Raw genomic sequence first — 22,996 nt, 5'->3', positions numbered from 1 at the left:
TTTCCATTGTGGTCCTCTTGAAACAAGATGGCTTGGCAAGATCGAACACAGTTAAACACAGTATGTGGCATTGAGATAATAAAACATAGTTAGTTGCACAACTGAATGCATTCAACTGAAATGTGTCTTCCGCATTTAACCTACTCCAATGTCTTGAGGTTCATATGTGACTGGTAACACTGGTGTTTCTGTGCCTTGCACTAGCCATCCAATTGTGCTCTCCAGAGCCACTAGTCCTTCGTTCAGTCTCTCAATTCTTCCCGTCACAATTTTTCAATAACGATCACCTCCTATTAGAATAGACAACTCTTCTGTGTTCATACCTCTGATTGGGGTGTTGGCCCCATGCAGTCCTCTCTCTTCGAAGATTTCTTCTCATCTGTTCACTTGCCAATTTCCTATTTGACTTGCACACTTGAGGTGTCTCCAATAGGTTTATAACTACCCCTTGGCTATTTTTCAGATTTCTTAAACGCACCCGTACTTTTCTGCAGATTATCTTCTTGGGTGTAACCGAGCCGAACATATGCACATTCAAGACTTCCTGTCCTACTACAGGTAAGTTAAGTGCTCGTGAAATGTCTTTTAATGCAACTGGGTTGGCTGCCCCCGTCTAGAAAACACCTGGCTACTTGACTCTGTTTAGGCACTTGTATAAACACTGTAGCTGTTTGCAGTAATACTGTGCTACCTTCACTGTTACCTGGTGAAATAGAAACTACAGCATCTGATGTGTCCATGTGCTCTCTATGGCATGTCTCTGTGCGCAATTGGCCTGTGCGTTCTTGGCGAGTCTCTGTGTGCATTGGGTACTCTGGGCGCTGATTGGCTGATTGAGTGCAGATTGTGCGGTGACGTATGTCTTGTACCTAGACACACAACACTTGCCTTGTCTCCTCAGCTTTTCTCATTTCCACCATTAACTCATTACAGTATTTGGATTTGTGATCCATTCTGTCACAGAATATACATTGTGACTCCTCCTTCGCACTTGTGTGAAAAGTTGCTGTCAAGGATGTGTTGGGATTTCTTCCCTCGACTGTTCTCCTCTCCCATGTCCTGTCTCCCGTTCCTTCACTCTCGTGGAACGTTCTTCTGCTTTTGTGTCGGTGTCAGATTAGCCATCTCCTCTCGGCCCTCGACCTCCCTCATGAGATCTTTAACACAGAGAACTAGAGGTTTACCGATTTTATGATTTTTCAACGCCGATACCGATTATTGGAGGACCAAAAAAGCCGATACTGATTAATCTGCTGATTTTTATATATATATTTGTAATAATGACAATTACAACAATACTGAATGAACAACAAACAATTTTATTTTAACTTAATATAATACATAAATACAATCTAAATAATCTGAAATAAGTACTGAAACATGCTCAATTTGGTTTAAATAATGCAAAAACAGTGTTGTCTCCAAAAAAGTAAAAGTGCAATATGTGCCATGTAAAAAAGCTAACGTTTAAGTTCCTTGATCAGAACATATGAAAGCTGGTGGTTCAATATTCCCAGTTAAGAAGTTTTAGGTTGTAGTTATTATAGGAATTATGACGCGTCGACTATTTCTCTCTATACCATTTGTATTTCATATACCTTTGATGATTGGATGTTCTAATAGGCACTTTAGTATTGCCAGCCAATCCTGACTAGTCTCCCAGTCCCTGCCGCTGAAAAACATCTCAACTGCATGATGCTTCACCGTAGGGATGTTGCCACCACCATGCTTCACCGTAGGGATGGTGCCAGGTTTCCTTCGGATGTGACGTTTGGAAATCAGGCCAAAGAGTTCAATCTTGGTTTCATCAAACTCGAGAATCTTGTTTCTCATGGTCAGAGTCCTTTGGGTGCCTTTTGGCAAACTCCAAGCGGGCTGTCATATGCCTTTTACTGAGGCGTGACTTCCGTCTGGCCACTCTACCATAAAGGCCTGATTGGTGGAGTGCTGCAGAGATGGTTGTCCTTCTGGAAGATTCTCCCATGTCAACAGAGGAACTCTGGAGCTCTGTCAGAGTGACCATCAGGTTCTTGGTCACCTCCCTGACCAATGAACTTCTCCCCCGATTGCTCACTTTGCCCAGGTGGCCAGCTCTAGGAAGAGTGTTGGTGGTTCATTGGCCACTTCTTCCATTTAAGAATGATGGAGGGCACTGTGTTATTGGGGACCTTCAATGCTGCAGACATTTTTGGTACCCTTCCCCAGATCTGTGCCTCGACACAATCCTGTCTCAGAGCTCTATGGACAATTCCTTCGACCTCACGGCTTGCTTTTTGCTCTGAAAGGCACTGTCAACTGTGGGACTTTATATAGACAGGTGTGTGCCTTTCCAAATCATGTCCAATCAATCATGTCCACCTCAGGTGTACTCCAATCAAGTTGTAGAAACATCTCAAGGATGATCAATGGACACAGGATGCACCTGAGCTCAATTTCGAGTCTCATAGCAAAGGGTCTTAATACTTTAATGTATTTCTGTTTTCGATTTTTTTCTACATTTGCAAAAATCTATTAACCTGTTTTCGCTTTGTCATTATTGGGTATTGTGTGTAGATTGATGAGGAAAAAATGTAATTCAATTCATTGTACAATAAGACTATAACGTAACAAAATGTGGAAAAAGGGAAGGTGTCTGAATACATTTGGAATGCACGGTATATCCATTTAATTTTCTTCAAAAAAGAGACACCAGCCTCATCTCCGAAGTGTTTACTAGATAGTTAACTAACCTTCCGGTTGAAAGTAATTGACTTACCCGTCAACTTTTCATTGCATAGCCCAGTGTGGACTCTTAAAAATGGTTCTTCAAAAGGCTGAGATTTGGTGCTAGTCAGGGAGGGTTTAGTGAGGAAAATATTTATTTTCTCGTTGAAAGAGGAGACTGGTAGATCTTCCGATGCCAAGTCGGAGGACGGCGCGGAGGAAGGGGTTGCTCGTACCCCCTTTATATTGCCCCGATTCGACCCTGTATCTTCGGCTTTGGGTCGTTCAGACGGGACCGGTAGGCTAAAGGTGAGGCTGGCCCATTTGGAAATGGCACAAAAAGATAGTGTGTTAGACAGATGGAGTTTGATTTAGAAATTAGGAAAATGGAAATAGAAGCCGACAAGGAGGTAAGGATCCGACAACTGGAGCCAGACGCTGGCTCCAGTGCGACTCCACAACCTGCTCATCATCAAGCCCAATTCGATGTAAGTAAAAATATTGCGTTAGTCCCTCCTTTTCGGGAGTCGAAAGTTGATTCTTATTTCTCTGCGTTTGAACTTGTGGCCGCTGCGCTGCATTGGCCACTCGAGATTTCGCCGCTCCTGTTGCAATGTAAATCTAACAATTGTTTACTGACAGATTATTTCACTTATAATTCACTGTATCACAATTTCAGTTGGTCAGAAGTTTACATACATTAAGTTGACTGTGCCTTTAAACAGCTTGGAATATTCCAGAAAATGATGTCATTGCTTTAGAAGCTTCTGATAGGCTAATTGACATCATTTGAGTCAATTGGAGGTGTACCTGTGGATGTATTTCAAGGCCTACCTTCAAACTCAGTGCCAAAAGAAATCAGCCAAGATGTCAGAAAAATATTTGTGGACCTTCACAAGTCTGGTTCATCCTTGGGAGCAATTTCCAAACGCCTGAAGGTACCACGTTCATCTGTGCAAACGCCATGGGACCACGCAGCCGTCATACTGCTTAGGAAGTAGACTCGTTCTGTCTCCTAGAGCTGAACGTACTTTGATGCGAAAGGTGTAAAATCAATCCCAGAACAACAGCAAAGGACCTTGTGAAGATGCTGGAGGAAACAGGTACAAAAGTATCTATATCCACAGTAAAACGAGTCCTATATCGACAAAACCTGAAAGGCCCGCTCAGCAAGGAAGAGCCACTGCTCCAAAACCGCCATAAAAAAAGCCAGACTACGGTTTGCAGCAGCACATGGGAACAAAGATCTTTCCTTTTGGAGAAATGTCCTCTGGTCTGATGAAACAAAAATAGAACTGTTTGACCATAATGACCATCGTTATGTTTGGAGGAAAAAGGGGGAAGCTTGCAAGCCGAAGAACACCATCCCAACCATGAAGCACAGGGGTGGCAGCATCATGTTGTGGGGGTGCTTTGCTGCAGGATGGACTGGTGCACTTCCCAAAATAGATGGCATCATGAAGAAGGGAAATTATGTGGATATTTTGAAGCAACATCTCAAGACATCAGTCAGGAAATTAAAGCTTGGTCGCAAATGGACAATGACCCCAAGCATACTTCCAAAGTTGTGGGAAAATGGCTTAAGGATAACAAAGTCAAGGTATTGGATTGGCCATCACAAAGCCCTGACCTCAATCCTATAGAACATTGTGGCAGAACTGAAAAAGTATGTGCGAGCACGGAGGCCTACAAACTTGACTCACTTACACCAGCTCGGTCAGGAGGAATGGGCCAAAATTCACCCAACTTGTTGTGGGAAGCTTGTGGAAGGCTACCCGAAATGTTTGACCCAAGTTCAACAATTTAAAGGCAATGCTACCAAATGCTAATTGAGTGTTTTGTAAACTTCTGACCCACTGGGAATGTGATGAAAAAAAAAAGCTGAAATAAATCATTCTCTCTCTTATTTTGGCATGTCACATTCTTAAAATAAAGTGGTGATCCTAACTGACCTAAGACCGGGAATTTGTACTAGGATTAAATGTCAGGAATTGTGAAAAACTGAGTTTAAATGTTTTTGGCTCAGGTGTATGTAAACTTCCGACTTTAACTGTAGGTAAAACAACTGTGTTGTGGGCTTATGAGGTGGTGCCTGAAGCCTATAGGCAGCGCTTCAGGAACCACAAGAAATCCTCTCACCATACTTTTGTTGAGTTTGCAAGGGACAAATAGTCTCTGTTTAATCGCTGGTGTTCAGCCAACAAAGCTAACACCATTGCTGATATTCAGGAGTTGATGCTGTTGGAGGATTTTAAAGGCAACCTGCCTGATGGAATTGTAGGACGTTTAAATGAACAGAAAGCGGCGACATTGGCCCAGGCAGCAGTGTTGGCAAATGAGTACGCTTTGACACACAATACTGTCTTTGGTGCGCCTCGTTTTGAGGGACGAACGATTACATCATCAGTGCTTCGCTCGGGTCGCTTTTCCTCTGACGACCCTAAGCCTTTGCACGAAATCTGTGAATGTTTTTACTGTCACCAAAAGGGTCACGTGTTTGCGGACGGCCCGGTTTTGAAAAATACATAATAAATACCGAAACAGTCCCTGTCACCTCCCCTAAATTAAAAAGCGCGGGTTTAGTCCAGTCTTTGGCTCGTCCGTTGGACCGAGTTATTGATTCAGCATTTGGGAAACCGGATCCTATCTGTGGTCCGTTTATCACTGCCGATAGAGTTTCCTTAACTGAAGAACAAGTTGATCAAAAGCCCATGCCAATCTTACAAGACACCGGGGCGGCACAGTCAGTAATCGTTACTGGTGCTTTACCCTGGTCACTTGAAACGTATTGTGGCTCGCGTGTCATATTACAGGTTATAGAGACAAAAAAACGTACCTGTACCATTACACTGGGTCCACTTAGTGTCAGACTTGGTATCAGGACGTTTCCGTGTTGGTGTAGTGTCTACACTGCCAGTAAAAGGAGTCACATTGCTACTAGGGAATGATATCGCTGGTGGTAACGTCACTCCTGTATTATAAGTAGTAGACAACCTGAGAAATCAAAACTGCAGATGATAAATTGGTTCAAGCATTTTCCCATGTTTTTCCTGCTTGTGTGTTAACAAGGGCACAATCTCGCAAGCTGGGAGATGTGGTTGATTTGTCTAGTTGCATTTTTGAGAATGTTGAGGTAGAATACAATGCACCGAGTATTCCTTCTGCAAGGCCGACAGTTTTTACCCCTGTAAAAACTAAGGCAGGGGAAAGCGAAATCTTGCCCTAATCACATGGCATTCTTTTGTCTGTCACCCCCGAGAAGGTGATTGAATGTCAAAAGGGAGACACCAGTCTTCGCAAGTGTTTTGCTTCGGTAATTTTCACTGAGGAAGCCAAAACTAGGAAGACCGCCTACTTTATGGAAGCAGGAGTTTTGATGCGTAAATGGCCAGCTCATAACACAGTTAGTGACTGGAGTGAAGTGTGTCAAGTGGTTGTTCCTAAACCGTTCCGACAGCAGGTGCTGTCACTCACCCATGACCAGGCGTGGTCCGGACATTTGGGGATCAAAAAGACTTATAACCGAGTCCTTCGACATTTTTTCTGACCAGGTTTGAAGTCTGACGTTGTCCAATTTTGTAAAACATGTCATGTATGTCAACTCACTGGGAAAGTGAATCAAACAGTTCCTCGCGCGCCGCTCTGCCTGATTCCTGTTGTGGGGGAACCGTTTGAGCGAGTGATAATCGATTGTGTAGGTCCGTTGCCGAAAACCAGGTCAGGTAACCAGTTCTTACTAACAATAATGTGCAGTGCTACTCGATACCCAGAGGCTATCCCTCTCCGTACTATAACGGCTAAGACTGTGGTGAAGGCACTAGTGAAGTTCTTCTCTACGTTTGGACTCCCTAAAGTAATCCAAACTGATCAGGGAACCAACTTTATGTCAAAACAGTTCTCAAATATGTTAAAGACACTGTGTATTTCCCATCAGGTCTCCAGTCCGTATCATCGTATCAAGTTTTGAAGGAGCATATCCTATCTCCTAAACCCAGTAGCACCCCTAAAAATGTGTTGGATTATGTCAGTAAGATACGGGAGAGACTGCACGCCGCATGTGTGTTAGCCCAAAAGTCTGTCTCCTCGTCTCAAAAACCGCATGAAGTTACATTATGCGATTATGCGACCAATTATGTGATAAAGAACCCAGATCGTAGTGTGGCTGCGGTGGTGCTGAAGCCTGGCTGGGACATAGAGGAGGATAAGGAGGACGGGTTGGAGTTACAGCAATGTAAATGTTTATGTAATTCGCAGATGCTGAAAAAGTTACCTTCTCAAAAGGAACATTTGGATAACGATCAAACTAATGATCTTATCCTATTGATAAATAGTTTTCTCAATGTGTTTCAGGATGTTCCAAGTCGCACGTCCATCTTGGAACATGACGTGGATGTGGGGAACACTGCTCCTATACGTCAGCATCCGTACCGGGTTAATGCTAAGAAAAGGGAGGTAATGAAAAGTGAGGTAGCTTATTTATTACTGAATGACATGGTAAAACTCAATAACAGCTCCTGGAGTTCCCCGTGTATTCTCGTTCCTAAGCCTGACGGTACGTCCCGCTTATGTACGGACTATCGTCGCGTAAATGCCGTTACAAAGTCAGATTATTTTCCTCTACCTCGCTTAGATGACTGCATTGATAGAATTGGCTCTGCTGCTTACGTTAGTAAGTTAGATTTGCTAAAAGGTTATTGGCAGGTGCCTCTGACCTCTCGAGTTTCTGACATCTCGGGCTTCGTTGTTCCTGATAACTTCGTACAATACACTGTGATGCCCTTTGGAATGTGTAATGCACCTGCTACTTTTCAGCTTCTAGCTAACATTGTGCTCGCGGTTGTGCCAAATTGCACTGTTTACCTTGACGATGTGGTGATTCATTCTTCTACTTGGTCTAATCTAGCCACATTGAAAGGTGTGTTTCAGCGGTTGGAAAATGTTTATTTAACCCTCAATTTGGCCAAGTGTGAGTTTGGGAAGGCTACTGTGACTTACTTAGGGAAGCTGGTGGGACGAGGTCAAGTGCGCCCAGGAACTGGCAAAGTGGAAGCAATTGTTGCTTTTTCTGCTCCCACGACTCGCCGCCAGTTGCGCAGATTCCTGGGGATGGTAGGGTACTATCGTACGTTCTGTAAGAATGCTAGTAGCTCCCCTTACATCTCTGCTTAGTCCAAAAGTACCATTTAAGTGGTGCCAGGAATGTAACTATGCTTTTGAGTCCACCAAGCGCTGCTTTGTAGTGCCCCAGTGCTTGCCGCCACCAAATTTGACAAACCTTTTAAGTTGGAGGTAGACGCTAGTATAGTGGGGGTGGGTGCGGTTCTCTTGCATGAAGATGAAGAGGGAGTGGATCGGCCCGTCAGTTTCTTCTCCCATAAGTTCAACTCGTTTCAGTCAAGGTACTCCACCATTGAACAAGATATGTGGGCTTTATTGCTAGCTTTACAGTTTTTTGAGGTATATGTGGGCGCCAGTACCTTGCCTGTACTGGTCTTCACGGACCATAATCCTTTAGTGTTTTTAAAGCAAATGTGCAATCAGAACCGCCGCCTTATGCGGTGGACTCTGATTGTACAAGGATACAATATACAGATTCACTATGTGAAGAGTTTGGCGAAATTGATCGCCGATGCTCTATCACGGGTTTAGTAACTGGGGATGCGTGTTTTTTGTTGTTGTGGTCGTGTTTTGGGGTGGGCGTGTTACGTTCCCCAGGTTCTGTGCTGTGGGTTTGTATGTGTGTATTTCAGGAAATAGCTTCCTGGATTCTAAGCAGCTGATTGGGAGGCCCCATCGATGATTGGAGCTCTGAACCCTCCCTCTCGTCAGGGGAAACAGCTGTGTCCCACAAAATGTGTATATATTACCTTTTTTCAAACTCTCATAACCTTTTTTCAAACTCTCATAACCTAACTTAACTTTCATAAATTGTAATGAAAATTGGTGGTCAGCTAGCTAGAAGGGTGTATCTTGTCGCAAAACGTACCGTTATTTTCCAGTCCATTTAAATTTTGAGCTCCAGGGGATTTTGTCCTCCAACCGCTAGAGAGTCTGAAGTTACGACAACCACCAACACAAAACAATGCAAGTTCTTTTTAAAGATCTTTACTGTCGTTTTATTAAAAAAAAAAAAATGTAAATGGATGTCTAAGTCTTTTTGTAAATGATTGTAAAACCCAGTACGATGTTGGGGGAAAATTTGCTTGGCCTATTTCATAATCTAAACCAGTTCTTTAAATGGCCAATACAAAAAGTGTTTTGTTTAGGCCTATATGCATGCCCTGATGCATTTATTGCTCAAATCTCTGACAACTATTGTTTTAAGTAAAAACCAATAAAACAATCAACTTTTTTTTTTAACATTCTACACAACAAATCATTTTTGTTGTAGTTTGTTATAGGTAGTTTTTAAGGACACGTAACTGTGGATCATTTGGCCAATATCACTTGTTGATTGATGGCGCTGGCAGAGCCCAGTTAGAGGTTTCTTTCTTTTAGATCTGAACGGTTTCTCGGATCCGAACCAACACGGGTTTGTTTTCCACAGTCCTTTTCGGAACAGGTCTGACTGTCCTCGGGTCAATTCGGAACAGGTCTGACTGTCCTCGGGTCAATTCGGGACGGGTCTCCGTTTTAAATATTTATTTATCTATGCAATGCGGGTCAGGTGGGGAAGCCACAGATCTGTTTAGTGCCGTAGGAACAACAGTGCTTGAGGACTAAAAATATCAACAAAACAAGCACATTTTAGAATGTTTGCAGCATTTCTCTGTTATTTCGAGATGAGCTAGATGGTTCTTGAAATGTAACACCCAATCAAAATCTTGCCGCTGGGTGTGAGTGGACAATCCATTTTTGTACTACAAAATTCTCCAGACTTCCAAGGGAGGCGTGACAACGACGTGATTGTGGAAGTATGGCAAGACTAGTCTAGGCCTAGCCTATATTCTGACTCTTCATTTTCTGCTGTCTCAATGCAGCACTCCTGCACCTTTTTCCAACTTTTTTTTTAAAGACGTGGAATTAGTATTTCACTCATATTCGAATTTGACATAGACAGTTTGGAAACAGAGGATGATACACATTTAGAGTAGAGCGTTTAAACTTTGAAGTGGCACTCACCCCTTTTTTAAAAAGTGTTTGACTTTAATTGAGTCTATTAGAGATAGCAGCGGCGTATTTAACTAGCCTAAATAAAATTCCACTCTGGGAAAAGGGCTTAAGTTATTCAGAATGAGTCTGTCATTAGATGTTAGGAAACTTCTACATTTCAACTGTCGTCTCCCTCTTTCTCTGCATCCCTTAGTTAGTCTAATTGTGTGTTGCACACTGGTAAATAACTACACAAGGGCAGTTTTGCTCTTTTTATTTTGTGGTGTTAGTTATTCATGTTTGACCTCTACACAAGGTGTTTTGTAATGAGTATGGCACTGGAAAGAACAGCTGTGGGATGCAGATGAGGAAGAGTGGGAAAGAGAGGGGACGGGGGATGAAGGGTCACAGATACAGCACGGATGCAGTATGACTACATTTAGATTTTTTTTTTTTGTGAACGAGTTTTAGAACATTTTGTTCACATAAAAAAACAGCGGGAGATTTTAATTTCCTTCTATTACATAATTTAACATCAACACATCAAGCATATGTTTTTGTTAAAAAAAAATGTGGACATTTTTGAAAGTAGTCCTTGTGCATAGAGTTGTTTGTTTTTAAGTATGGTTTGTTTAACTTTGCAATCAATGTTTTTTTGTTTGTCATATATTTTAAAGGGAAAAAAATCTGTCTCGGCATCATTCCGTTGAAACCATGAAATTGCCCCTCTCTCGTTCCGCTGCTTGCTCGCTGCACCCTGTGCTGAGGAGGCTAGCCCATCTTTCTGTCTCCTCTCTCTTGTTCTGTCTTTCTCTCCCTCTCGCCAGCGGGATGGCTCTGTCTCTGGTGGGGGAGTGTGTATGTGTCTGTTTCTCGCCTCTCTCCTTCTCTCGTCTTCCACTGAGACTAGCAGGATGGCTCTAGCGGCGATGGGAGTGTGGTGTGTCTGTCTCCATGTGGATCAGCACTGGCCAGCTGCCTGGAAGGAATACCAATAAAGCACCACAGGATCCTTCCTCTCTCTCACCCCTGTGTGTGTGTGTGTGTGTGTGTCTGTCTGTCTGTCTGTCTGTGTGTGTGTCTCTGAGAGATGACAGCTTCGTGTGTGTGTGTTTTACTGAATCATCCCGCTGGGGAGGAGCAATGGATTCACTTGTGCAGCGTCCCTAATTCTTCGCCGTCTAGACTACTCATCACAGTCAGCGTCGAACCACACACTACTCAATATTTATCACACGGCTCAATATGTTACCACACCCCTAGTATATGGCTTATTCACAACATTCTTTTTGCATTACTCAATATTTGTTCCGTAACTCAATATTTATTACGCCCTCTGCTCAATTGGCTGGTTCAATCGACAGAGTCAAGAATTGTTATGCCGCTCAACTCAATAACTTAGTCCTTAAAACACATGTTTTGAAGGTGTAGGGTTGGGAAAAGCATATGAATTATGAACTGCAAGTTTGAATTAAATTCAGACAGATTCTGTGCATCAAAACGAAGCAAATAGCCAATTGTGACAGCAGTATAACTGGCCCCTCTCAATGCTCCATTGTTGTGTGCATATGAGCGAAAGGTTTGTTATTGCATGAAATTGGATTATAACTCAGATCATTGATCCAAGAAGGGATTCATTGTAGCCCGAGATATTACAGCAATATCGTCTAGTGCTATACTGGCCCTGAACATAGCCGAACAAGTCGTCTGTCAATGGACTTGACTTGCTGTTTTTCCCCAGACCTCAAAAGTGGTCCCTGATGTGGTGAAAGCATTGTTGTGGACTTAAAACATCCAGTTTTGTTGTTTTTCTATTCGAGTTAAAATGACACAAAAAACACACACGGACACGCTACAGTCTTCAGTTCAGTGTGTCGGTCAAGACGAGTGCTAGGAAGGTTGTGTTGTGCTGGGTTTGGTCTGGTTGACGCAGCCTTGATTACAATCACCGGATTACAATCATCGCTCATGCTCACATTCTCCTGACCTCAGTGCACCCTGTCTGGCCTCAGTGCACCCTGTCTGCACATAGGCTTGTCTATCAGGTTTCAGGAAAGACCCAAATGCAGACTGTGTTGAAGTACCAATGTTTATTACAGCAACAGGGGCAGGCGGACGACAGGTCAAGGCAGGCTGGGGTCGATAATTCAGGGTAGTGGGCAACGGTACAGGACGGCAGGCAGGGTCAGGGGAAGGGGCAGGCAGAGAAGTCAGGCAGACAGGCTCAGAGTCAGGACAGGCAAGGGTCAAAAACCAGGAGGGCAAGAAACAGAGAGACTGGGGAAAAGCAGGAGCTGAGACAAAACGTTGGTTGACTTGACGAACTGGCAACACACAGAGAACACGGGTATAAGTACCCAGGGGATAATGGGGAAAATGGGTGACACCTGAAGGGGGGTGGAGACCAGCACAAGGACAGGTGAAACAGATCAGGATGTGACATCTCTACTACTGACTGACACACTGAACTGAAGATTGTAGCGAGTGTGTATCTGTGTGTTTTTGTGTGTGTTTGTGCGTGTGTGTGTTCTGTTCAGGCAGGTTGATGTAACCTTACCTGAAACTAAGAAACCTCACCTTCGTTGAACTGTGTGTGATTCAATGTGAATCACTATAATTGACTGGTAAACACTGTGTGAAGCAGGGCCTCTTGTGCTAGAGAAGAGACTGCTAGCTAGTGGACAGAAGAGCAGGCAGATACTCCTTTACAGCTGAGGCAGGCTCCCTCCCCTGAAAGTCCTCAATCTTGGTAACGATACCAGTATCACGATACCATGATACTCGCTTTTCCATGGCAAAGAAGAAAACACGAAGCAGACTTACCTCTATGGTCCTTTAAAAACCTGCTGTATGTAAGATATTGTGTGATATAGCTTGGGGGGAAAAAACAAATGTGACACGTGACAGAAGGCTGTGTGTTTGCTACAATATACTGTTTTTTCTCAAGTAAATAAGTCTGCTTCATGTTTTGTTTCCTTGCCACAATATATCCAAGTATCGCGATACTGGTATTGTGATAACCCTATTGGTTAGAGTAGGGCCATGCATGGCCGGCCCCAGGCAATTTCCCCCCCCTGTTTCAGTCATGATGGAAACACAAATGTCGGAGTCTTTTTAGACCAAGCACGGGTTTAAATCCCTCCAGTGCAAATGGCCCACAAGACTCTGGACCCAGTGAGGCCCCTACATCGCTCGCCCATCGCTGTCTCCTACATTATTAGAATCTCTCTCTCTTCTCAGTTTTTCTTCTATAAGTCCTCACCCAGGGAACTCCACTCGCCTCCCCAACTTCCCTCCTCTCCAATAGTATAACTCTGCGCAGCCATAGGAAAAAGCTTAAGTGAAAACGAGAGCAGCTCCAAGGCAGATTGGGAGTACAGTCAGTGCACTTTCTTATTAGCTTTAATTCATTTCTAAGAGTCTCTCATCCAAAGAGATGTATAGATTGAGAAGCAGTTTGAGAGTCACTTGTGTAGAAACGCGAGATGAACGGCAGTGTAAGTTATAGCGCGACAGGGAGCAGGTGTGCAGTAAATGTGAATGTAGCCTACTAGTTTTGTTTTTCTGATGAGTACTATTCTTTCCAAGTTCACCAACTCATGTCGGGTTTTGCCCCAGCTGCAAGCCAAGAGTCATCAATATAGAAGTCATCCGAGCACCAAACCTCTCCCTTCATTTATTTATATTTCTACGTTCCACATCATGGCACCGTTCAGTACTATAACTGCAATGCAGCTTCACGCTTCAATCTAAACCAGAAATAGCCTAAACGGGTTGTCCTCAAACCGAAGGCATAGAATCAAAGAGCTGTTGCCTCAAGCATTTTCCAGTGGTTCCAGAGCCAGACTAACATGCCGTGCATTCTGGGTAACTCTGGGGCAGAAACAGACAGGTCTTTGTGTCTGTCCCTGAACTCAAAAACACCACTGGTAATCGGACCAGACACACACACTCACACACTTCTCTGCACTTTCTCATCAAAGAGGACATGTAACCGGCTTCTCTCTCGGACTCTGACAGAGTGTACCATTTTGAGTTTCCGAAGGATTAAAATACAGCGTTGTATTTGGGCACCATCTTAGATTGAGTCAGGACAGAGGATCCATATGCATTAGCTGGGACATTGGACCACAGTCCTGGGCAGAGGCTGGAGGCTGGACAATGAGTTGTTCTCTGCAAAGAATGAGGCCTCTGTTTAGGGAAGCTTGACACGCAGTGAGAGGGAGAGAGGCTGGAGAAAGAGAGGGAGGCAGAGATGTGGTTGTGAAGAGAGTGTTCTGTTCGGTCTCTTGTTCTACAGTATTTATACATACACAGGAGCCACATGCTACGATAGCATGGCAGATAAAGCACGTGTAGATGAGCATACGTAAGAACTAAAAGCTGCAGGTAGTAGTTCTCACAGTGTATCTGTAAAACCATAATGGTTCAACCCACATCCTACCAGGATCTGTGCAGACGTACGTTATAGTCTTCATGATGTTCATAGCATCACGCGCTTTCTCGCTGTATCACACAGAAACCCAGTGTGTGGCGTCAGGCAGGAGAGGCATCAGGTGACGCAATCTGAGAAAGATGGCATCCTAGCAGTTCCTCATAGGCTACTTTACCCGTTTGTCTCCCAAATTCATGATAGTTTGAACTACCACCAAGCTATTTGCACTAATTGATTAACTTCCAGTTGTAGCCAACAAAAACGCAACCTTCCCCGTTACGCACGTGCCCCAGAAACGCTCGATAGGGCCCGCAGCGTGGAATCGTGCGAGAAAGAGACTTGATCCAATTCTTTCGAAGCTGTATTGGAGAAACACTTCGCACGAGCCTCAATGGCCGCCTGGGACGAGCTGAAATGTGGCCTGAACGAATACAAGAAAGACATCAAAGAGCTGTGCGATGACTGTGCTTCTTTGTCCAAGCTCGTGGGAAAATCTGAGGCCACTATTACCAAACGCAGAGAATCACTTGAACCCCTAGAACCCAAGCTTGAACTTCTAGAATCCAATCTTTTCGAGATGGAAGATTGAGCAAGGAGAGAACCTTCTTTTAATCAATCTAGAAGAAGGAATTGAAAAGAACAATGCTATATCCTACTTCACAGAGTATATCCCCAAATTGTTCCCACTGCTCTCTGGTTCTCCCATAGAACTTACAGTATGTGCTGTATGCGCTTTGCCCCCGACTTCCGTGTGCAAACCAGGAGCAGACACCAGCCCTGCTACCCACTGATGAACAAGGCACGGGAGGCCGGCTACCAAGCCTTCCTCCTCTACCCAGCAACCATCAAGTTGACTCGGGCATCAGAGCAGCTAACCTTCCAGGACATTACCAAGGCTGAATGCTTCATTGCATCCTGGGATTCTACTTTAATCACCTGCAACCGAGCATGGAAAGCCATATCCCAAAACGGACAACTACAAAGGGGGATAAGACCTGAAATGGGCTAATAAAACTGTACCATTAATTCTGACTGTTGCAGTAGAAAGTGTTTTCCTCCAATCAGCTTACTTATTCTAATATTGTTCGCAAGCTATACCGAATAGCATGTCATTGTTTTCATGGCTCCGATGTTTGCTTATAGCGTGATTACGCACCAGGCCCTCCTATTGGTTCAATCCGCAACCAATAGCATTGTTTTATTTGTTATTTTTTTTGTGTTGTTTTACTTACTAGTTTGCGTCAGTTTCTATTTTGAAAAATCTCATTAGCGTTGTTAGTGTAGGCTTCGCCTACACCAGCGTTTCCCAAACTCGGTCCTGGGGACCCCAAGAGGTGCACGTTTTGGTTTTTGCCCAAACACTACACAGCTGATTCAAATGATCAAAGATTATTTGAATAAGCTGTGTAGTGCTAGGGCAAAAACCAAAATGTGTTTGGGAAACCCTGGCCTACACTAACACAGACTAAGCCACCATCAATTTCTTTAGAGTAGGCCTACTTATACAGGTATAGTTTGCCTTAATTGACCAATTAAAGTCTTGAATAACTTGATCTATTTGTTTTGCTTATTCATTTACAGTACACTATATAGGTATAAGCTAAGTTTTTTCTTTTCCCTTTTTGTTTCTCTTTTCTACGTATTTTTCTATCGTCAGGCCTGTTATTATTATACTTTTGGGGGGTGGACTATTATCAATATTCAAATTTTTTTACTCTTATTTTAAGCTTGGTTCTCTTTTTTTCAGGATTGGTGGGGGATGAGCTTGCGTCCCCACTCCCAGTGGACCGGGTTGTAGATCCATTTTGTGTCCGGCTCGATCACTTGGGATTTTCTTGGGTAGGGTTACTGGGAATATGTGTCTGTCTTTGTATGTCTTAGGGAATGGGTCAGGACCTTGCTATAGTCTAAATACAGTCAGTAAAATCATTTGGAGGTTATTTCTTATAGATGTCCATTCACCTGCAATAAAAACATGTAACCTGAAAAATGACTCATCTCAATATGCTTGCTTTTAACGCACACAGGCTCAATACTTCACACAAAAGGACGAGCTGTCTATATTTGTCCTGTCTGAAAAATGTTGATATAGCTCTCAGACAAGAGATACATATCCTACTGAAAGATGTCCACAGGGTCAACAACAAACACTTTAAAGTATTCATTCAGAAAAAAAGCAAGGGGCACAATGATAATTGGGAAGCAGATTGGTGATTGTGATTGTGGAGGCCAGGTCAGCTGATGCAGCACTCCATCACTCTCCTCCCATCACTCTCCTCCTTGGTTAAATAGCCCTTACACAGCCTGGAGTTGTGTTGGGTCATTGTCCAGTTGAAAACAAATGATAGTCCCACTAAGTGCAAACCAGACGGGATGGCGTATCGTTGCAGAATGCTGTGGTAGCCATGCTGGTTAAGTGTGTCTTGAATTCTAAATAAATCACTGATAGTTTCACCAGCAAAGCACTACTGTACGTAGATGGTGTCTGACATTGTGGACAGTTGTAGCTTACGTGCGTTCCAAGACTTAAAAAATAAATACGATCGGCCTGGTTCCTCATTTTTTCTTTCCTTTGCACTTTGTTCGGCTCTTCGTGCTTATGGAGAAGCCCGGGGTTCAAATCTAGTATCTCATACTATACACAAAATACTGGCAGCAAGGGTAAGTAAGGGCATAGTCTCCAAATGATATATTTATATATTCCTACTCAAACCAACATTACCAATCTGTTCAACATGGAACAAAGATATACCAGCAGTGGATATTAACTGCAGTACTTTCTGGTCCAGTATCACATTTTCATCAAGAAACCCAAATTACCCACTTTAATTTTGCCCATGAGTTCTGCAACTCCCAAAAACTTTCCAGATGAACATATTTCTGTATGCTCTGCCCCCAGAGTACTCTTGGCACATGTATTCATATGGTCTGGAAGTGCCCAGAGGTTTTCTCCTTGAGGCATTCTGTGGCTTCATCACGATCAGGCATTTTGTCTAAACCCATCCCATGTCTGCCTAATGTGCTTCTGCTTAATGATGACTCGTCACTGAACTTAACATGCAGGTAGAGAAAGAGTTGGCTTTGCCGGCCCAACAGCAGACGAGAGAATGGTTGCCTTACGATGGCAAGCTCCACACACACTGCCACATCAGAAATGTATTTATTTATGGACATAGCTCAACTTGAACTCTCAATCTCGCGATTGCATGTTGCAAACTCAGAGAATATTAACATATGGACTACAACACTTGGCAGGATGAAATCATTACTTTAAGATATGTGCTTAAGTAAACAGGTTCTGTGGGTGGTGGGGATAAATGTGTATTTGTGTCATGTCCGTTGGTTTGTGTTTTTTGTTGTCTTGTCACCAAAAGAAAGTTATAAAAACTTGATCACAAAAAAGAGAAGCCTAGTTGTGACAAGTTGAGTGTAACCGAGGGTAAGATAGTAAGTTAGTGAGAGACAAAGTGACTAAAATGTTGCCGTTTCAAAAACCAAGCAGGAGTAGGCTTCTGTTGTGTTCTTGCGAAACACACCTAACCCGTGTGGTAGTATAAATGATGTATGAAGAGAAAGATAAGGTTGTCAGCAACTTTGGTGCTATAACCAAGAGCTTGATACACAGTTTTACAAAATACCAAAATACGGATACTGACAGTGATGGGAATGAAAAGAGGAAGCACTGAGCTGAAAGTGTGTGTGTGTGTGTGTGTGATCAAGGATTAGGCTACAGCATTCTGAAGTAGTTTTATGTCTTTTTTTTGTCTTTCCTTGTATGCTTCAGTAATTATATAAATAGATAGTTTAAGCCTTTTTGTCTCACATGGCTTTGATATTCAGTCAGTAAATAAATGGTTAACACTATGACTTCGGAAGTGTGAGTTATTCTCTTTTCTCGTAATGATGAACTTCTCACATACTTAATATTCTCACACAAGGTTTTGCCAAGATGGTTCACTTCAACTCTGCGGGGGACATGATACTGTAGTTTAGTGAAAGCCATATGAACAAGAGACTGAAAAAACTGGCAAAAACAAAAACCCTGACCCCAATGGTTGTTTCCAGTCAGTTGTGGTGTAGATTCTAGTCCCTACCATAGCCCAACAGCCTGGTAGGTAAATATCTGATTAGTACCACCCTTTTACTTATCTAAAAACACTATTACTAGTCTTACAGGGTCAGCGTGATAACAATGTGCTGATTCCATAGGAAAATAATAACACTGTATCAATACCGAAGGATGGGGGTTTTGTTCCTCCATCTTTGTGGGGACCCCAAAATCCCCAAAGGCCAAGGAAAATTACCCCATGTGGGGACATTTCCCACGTCCCCACGATGACAACGGCTTTTTTAAGCTCAGGGGTTAGGGTTACAATTAGGGTAAGGGGTTAGTGGTTAGGTTTAGGAGTTAGGTTTAGGGTTATAGGTTAAGGTAAGGGTTAAGGTAGAAATCAATTTTAGGTGCCCATAGGGATAGAAGAACAAGGTGTGTGTGTGTGTGTGTGTGTAAAACCCTTATTTGGCACCTGTTATATTTTGGGACCCAGATTCTAATTTGTTTGCCCTGTAGCGTCCAACAAATATGACGGCCATATTGTGTGTTATGATTATGAGAACTGCAGCGTGTACATCTAGGTCAAAGGTAATGACCGAGCAACACACACATACACACAATACAGCACCAGAAAAATAGGTATTTGGAACATATATTTGAAATAGCCTGTGTCAATATAGATAAGGTTGTACTTTCCAGTGGCATTTGGAAAATGTCTCGTCAGTTAGGGGATTGAATGTTACATTGTAATATTGTCTGAGATTGTTGCCAGCCCTCTGCAGCTCTCTGTGGATTAGTTTATAAACCCTTATGTAAAGTATACTTATGTACCTTAATCTACTTATGTACCTTAATCCAAACACTTCCATTGTGTGGTGGGGCCGGGTACTGTGACAGGAAAAAATAACAACTTCAATTGTCTCTATATAATGGATAAATAAAGATGAATTTGTATAGCCTTGTGTCTGTCTGACTGAAGGTTCTGTGGTTGTCTCCGGCAGGCGGAATGGAGCAGTGGCGAAGGGAACTCCCGGAACATTCCGGAGTCGATGCATCACGGCAGCTCGGAGAACAACCTGGATCTGGACCTTAGCGGCATCCCAGACTCCCAACGCTACCTCGACTCCTCCCACCGCAGCCTAGACTCCTCCTACCGCTCCCTGCCCCCTGGACTCAACAGCTTGCAGCAGAAGATCCTCAGGGTTAGTTGTTTAATAGTTATAAAGATCTCCTAGAGTTTAGAGTGATGGGCCAGCAACAGTAAGGTGGGATGCTGGTTCAAATCCAAAGGCCGATTGGAAAATCTTGTGGGGAGTGGGCCGCAAGAGGGTTCCTGGCATAAGTATCCTAGATGCAATCGCTTGCCATTATACCATGCCATTATACAACGTGTTTGTGTGCCTAGCAGGTTTGGGTTAAAATTTTAAATAATCATTTCTGTGGACTGTAAGGAACATGGTAAAGAACAAGAAGGCCCATTTATGCTCCCAATTAATGCTTTATTGACAACGTTTCGATCCAAAACAAATTTTCATCAGGTTTAAAGATATACTTCTCCTTAATGCAACCGCTGTGTCAGATTTCAAAAAAGCTTTATGGAAAAAGCACACCATGCAATAATCTGAGTACAGCGCTCAGAGACCAAAACAAGCCATACAGATACCCGCCATGTTGTGGAGTCAACAGAGTCAGAAATAGCATTATAAATATTCACTTACCTTTGATGATCTTCATCAGAATGCACTCCCAGGAATCCCAGTTCCACAATAAATGTTTGTTTTGTTCGAAAAAGTCCATAGTTTATGTCCAAATACTTCCTTTTTGTTCGCGCGTTTAGTTCACAAATCCAAATTCATGAGGTGCAGGCACTTAGTCCAGGCGAAAAGTCTAAAAAGTTATATTACAGTTCGTAGAAACATGTCGAACGATGTATAGAATCAATCTTTAGGATGTTTTTAACATAAATCTTCAATAATGTTTCAACCGGACAATTCCTTTGTCTTTAGAAAGGAAAAGGAACGCAGCTAGCTCTCACGTGTGCGCCTGACTGAGCTCATGGCATTCTGCCAGACACCTGATTGAATCAGCTCTTAGTCTCTCCCCCTTCACAGTAGAAGCATCAAACAAGGTTCTAAAGACTGTTGACATCTAGTGGAAGCCTTAGGAAGTGCAATCGGACCAAATTTCCACTGTATATTGGATAGGCAAAGACTTGAAAACCTACAACCCACTTCCTGGTTGGATTTTCTCTCAGTGTTTTCTATCCACATCCACTAATAATATGCATATCCTACCATCTCGGCCTGAGTAGCAGGCAGTTTACTCTGGGCACGCTTTTCATCCGGACGTGAAAATACTGCCCCCTACCTCAAAGAAGTTAAGGCGTCCGCATGCTTCCCAGCCGAAACAGTTCGGGAAAGAGTTTGTGTATATATTATGACAACATTTTGTGACGTTTTTCTTCGTTTTAGACTTCTTCAGTAAGTGTTAAGTTTTGGATGTTCGGGCACACACATTTTCTTCTCAGAGCAAGCCTAAGTCGGTAGCTGAAGTCTACGACCCTTCGTCGATGATTGGTCAACAGTAGGGATTCTTCAATAAAGTCTTTGTTGTCATTCAACGAGAGACGACCCGTTTTCATGCACATTTTTTCATTGAGAAATACTGCACCAAACATCTTAGTTAAATGTAAAATTGCGTAACTAAGATCGCTTCGGCAATTATATATATTTTTTGACATTTCTTTAGTTGTCTTAGATTAATTTAGTATTTTGAAGAAGTGTATACTGGTTACAGCGTCTCAAAATAGACAAACGGTATTATCAAAGATTTATATAACTAACCCAAATAGACCACAGCCTGGCACTGCTCCCGCTCCAAATTTGCTCCATTAATTAAAATCACAATTTTATTAACACCCATCTATTTTTGTGACAACCTGGACCTACAATTTTTTAAAGATATTGAAACCAAACCATATTGGTTTGAATGAAAAGTATATTATTTAAATTATTTCAAGGCTATAGCCTGCAAAGTACATTGTGAAAGATTTGTGAGTGCGACACAATAGGCTGGTAGGGACATAGCTCAACATTTAAACAACATTTCGTTGTATTAAATCATTAAAGTTTATAAATTGCACATACTTATAATTCAATTGTGACTTACTTATAATTAAATACAAATGAAAATGAAAAATGATTTACAGTTGAAGTCGGAAGTTTACATACACCTTAGCCAAATACATTTAAACTCAGTTTTTCACAATTCCTGACATTTCATCCTGGTAAAAATCCCCTGTCTTAGGTCAGTTAGGATCACCACTTTATTTTAAGAATGTGAAATGTCAGAATAATAGAAAAGATAATTATTTATTTCAGCTTTTATTTCTTTCATCACAATTCCTGTTGGTCAGGTTTTTAGGCAAAAAATACCCCAATCAAAACGGAACGCTTCTTGAATGTGGGAATACGCCAGGCCTATTGGGCCAAAACCAATGATGGCCTATCGTGTAGATAATAGAACGAAAATGAATGAAACTTTTAAGAGATCTGATTTTTTGTTTATAAATACTTTGCTACAATGACATACTTAGTTATCTACTCACCTCGTTCCTTTCTTTTAGCATGTGCGAGTAGTAACTACACCATCATACTTTTGGGACACTGCATCACCACACTCACTCTCTTGCTCTTGGTCCTCATCTTTGTGTGTTTTTACCAGTTTCTTTATGAAAATATTTAGCTAACTCCATGACAGTAGCTAAAGCATGCCTGCTGGGGCAGGCATACCCTGAGCTTGTGAAGTGAGCGCTACTGGAGCGAAGTTGGAGCGGGCGGGAAGGCCGACGCTCCAGTCTTTGGGAATGTCGCTCAACGCTCCAGTCAAATTGGGCACGCTCCGCTCACATACACTGAATGGGAGTAAATGAGTCATAGTGGACAGAACAAGCAAGAGGTGGGCAGAGCCAAGCACGAGCTAGCCAGAGCCTATTGGCGCGTTCTAGCATGTATTTGCATATTTCCGTTAGCGGAGTCCTACTCTGAAGTGTGTAATGGATGTGAAATGGCTAGCTAGTTAGCGGTGGTGCGCGCTAATAGCTTTTCAATCGGTTACGTCATTCGCTTTGAGACCTTGAAGTAGTGGTTCCCCTTGCTCTGCAAGGGCCACGGCTTTTGTGGAGCGATGGGTAACGATGCTTCGTGGGTGACTGTTGTTGATGTGTGCAGAGGGTCCCTGGTTCGCGCCCGGGTCGGGGCGAGGGGACGCCATAAAGTTAAACTGTTACAATTGCACATGTGCAATATCTGAATTATCCTTTGCACTTCTTCTGAACAACACACTTTTTTGAAACACACTCTGTTCATAACAGGTTCTATTTTTGAAAACATAGAACTGTATGGAGATCAAATGTTTCACCGGATGCAGAACACAGGAGTAAAATCAGGACTCTTGATCAGAAAAAGCCTGTGGTTGCGCATTTCATAGAGGCTCTTCACATCAGCTCTCTGAGATACATTGGTATCGAACATGTTAAGGCTCCTAGGAGCGGGGAGATACTGATAATCAATCACTGATTAAATAATTGTATTGGACTCACAATTGATCCAACATGTCTCCTAAAGGTCTGAACCAAGAGTTTGATGTCAGACCATTTCTTACATGAATATGTTACGTTGATTTATAAAAATAAAATAAAAAACTGAAATATT

At 42.7% G+C, this 22,996-nt stretch overlaps 1 protein-coding gene across 3 annotated transcripts in view; it reads left to right on the top strand.

The window, feature by feature from the left end:
- LOC129866638 (transmembrane and coiled-coil domain protein 3-like) overlaps positions 1–22,996 on the top strand; it is a 47,532-nt gene that overhangs the window by 11,907 nt on the left and 12,629 nt on the right. The window contains exons 2-3 of one of the 3 annotated variants that reach the window (XM_055939406.1): positions 464–558; positions 19,286–19,486. In XM_055939406.1, coding sequence (XP_055795381.1) covers positions 19,334–19,486 — 153 coding nt within the window. In that variant the 5' untranslated portion in view covers positions 464–558; positions 19,286–19,333. The remainder of the gene's footprint in view (positions 1–463; positions 559–19,285; positions 19,487–22,996) is intronic. The other 2 variants (XM_055939407.1, XM_055939405.1) reach the window with 2 other exon arrangements.

Source organism: Salvelinus fontinalis, chromosome 12, assembly GCF_029448725.1.
Source record: "Salvelinus fontinalis isolate EN_2023a chromosome 12, ASM2944872v1, whole genome shotgun sequence".
Classification (NCBI taxonomy): domain Eukaryota; kingdom Metazoa; phylum Chordata; class Actinopteri; order Salmoniformes; family Salmonidae; genus Salvelinus; species Salvelinus fontinalis.
Note: the sequence above shows the minus strand (reverse complement) of the source record. Positions and strands in the feature narration are given on the sequence as shown.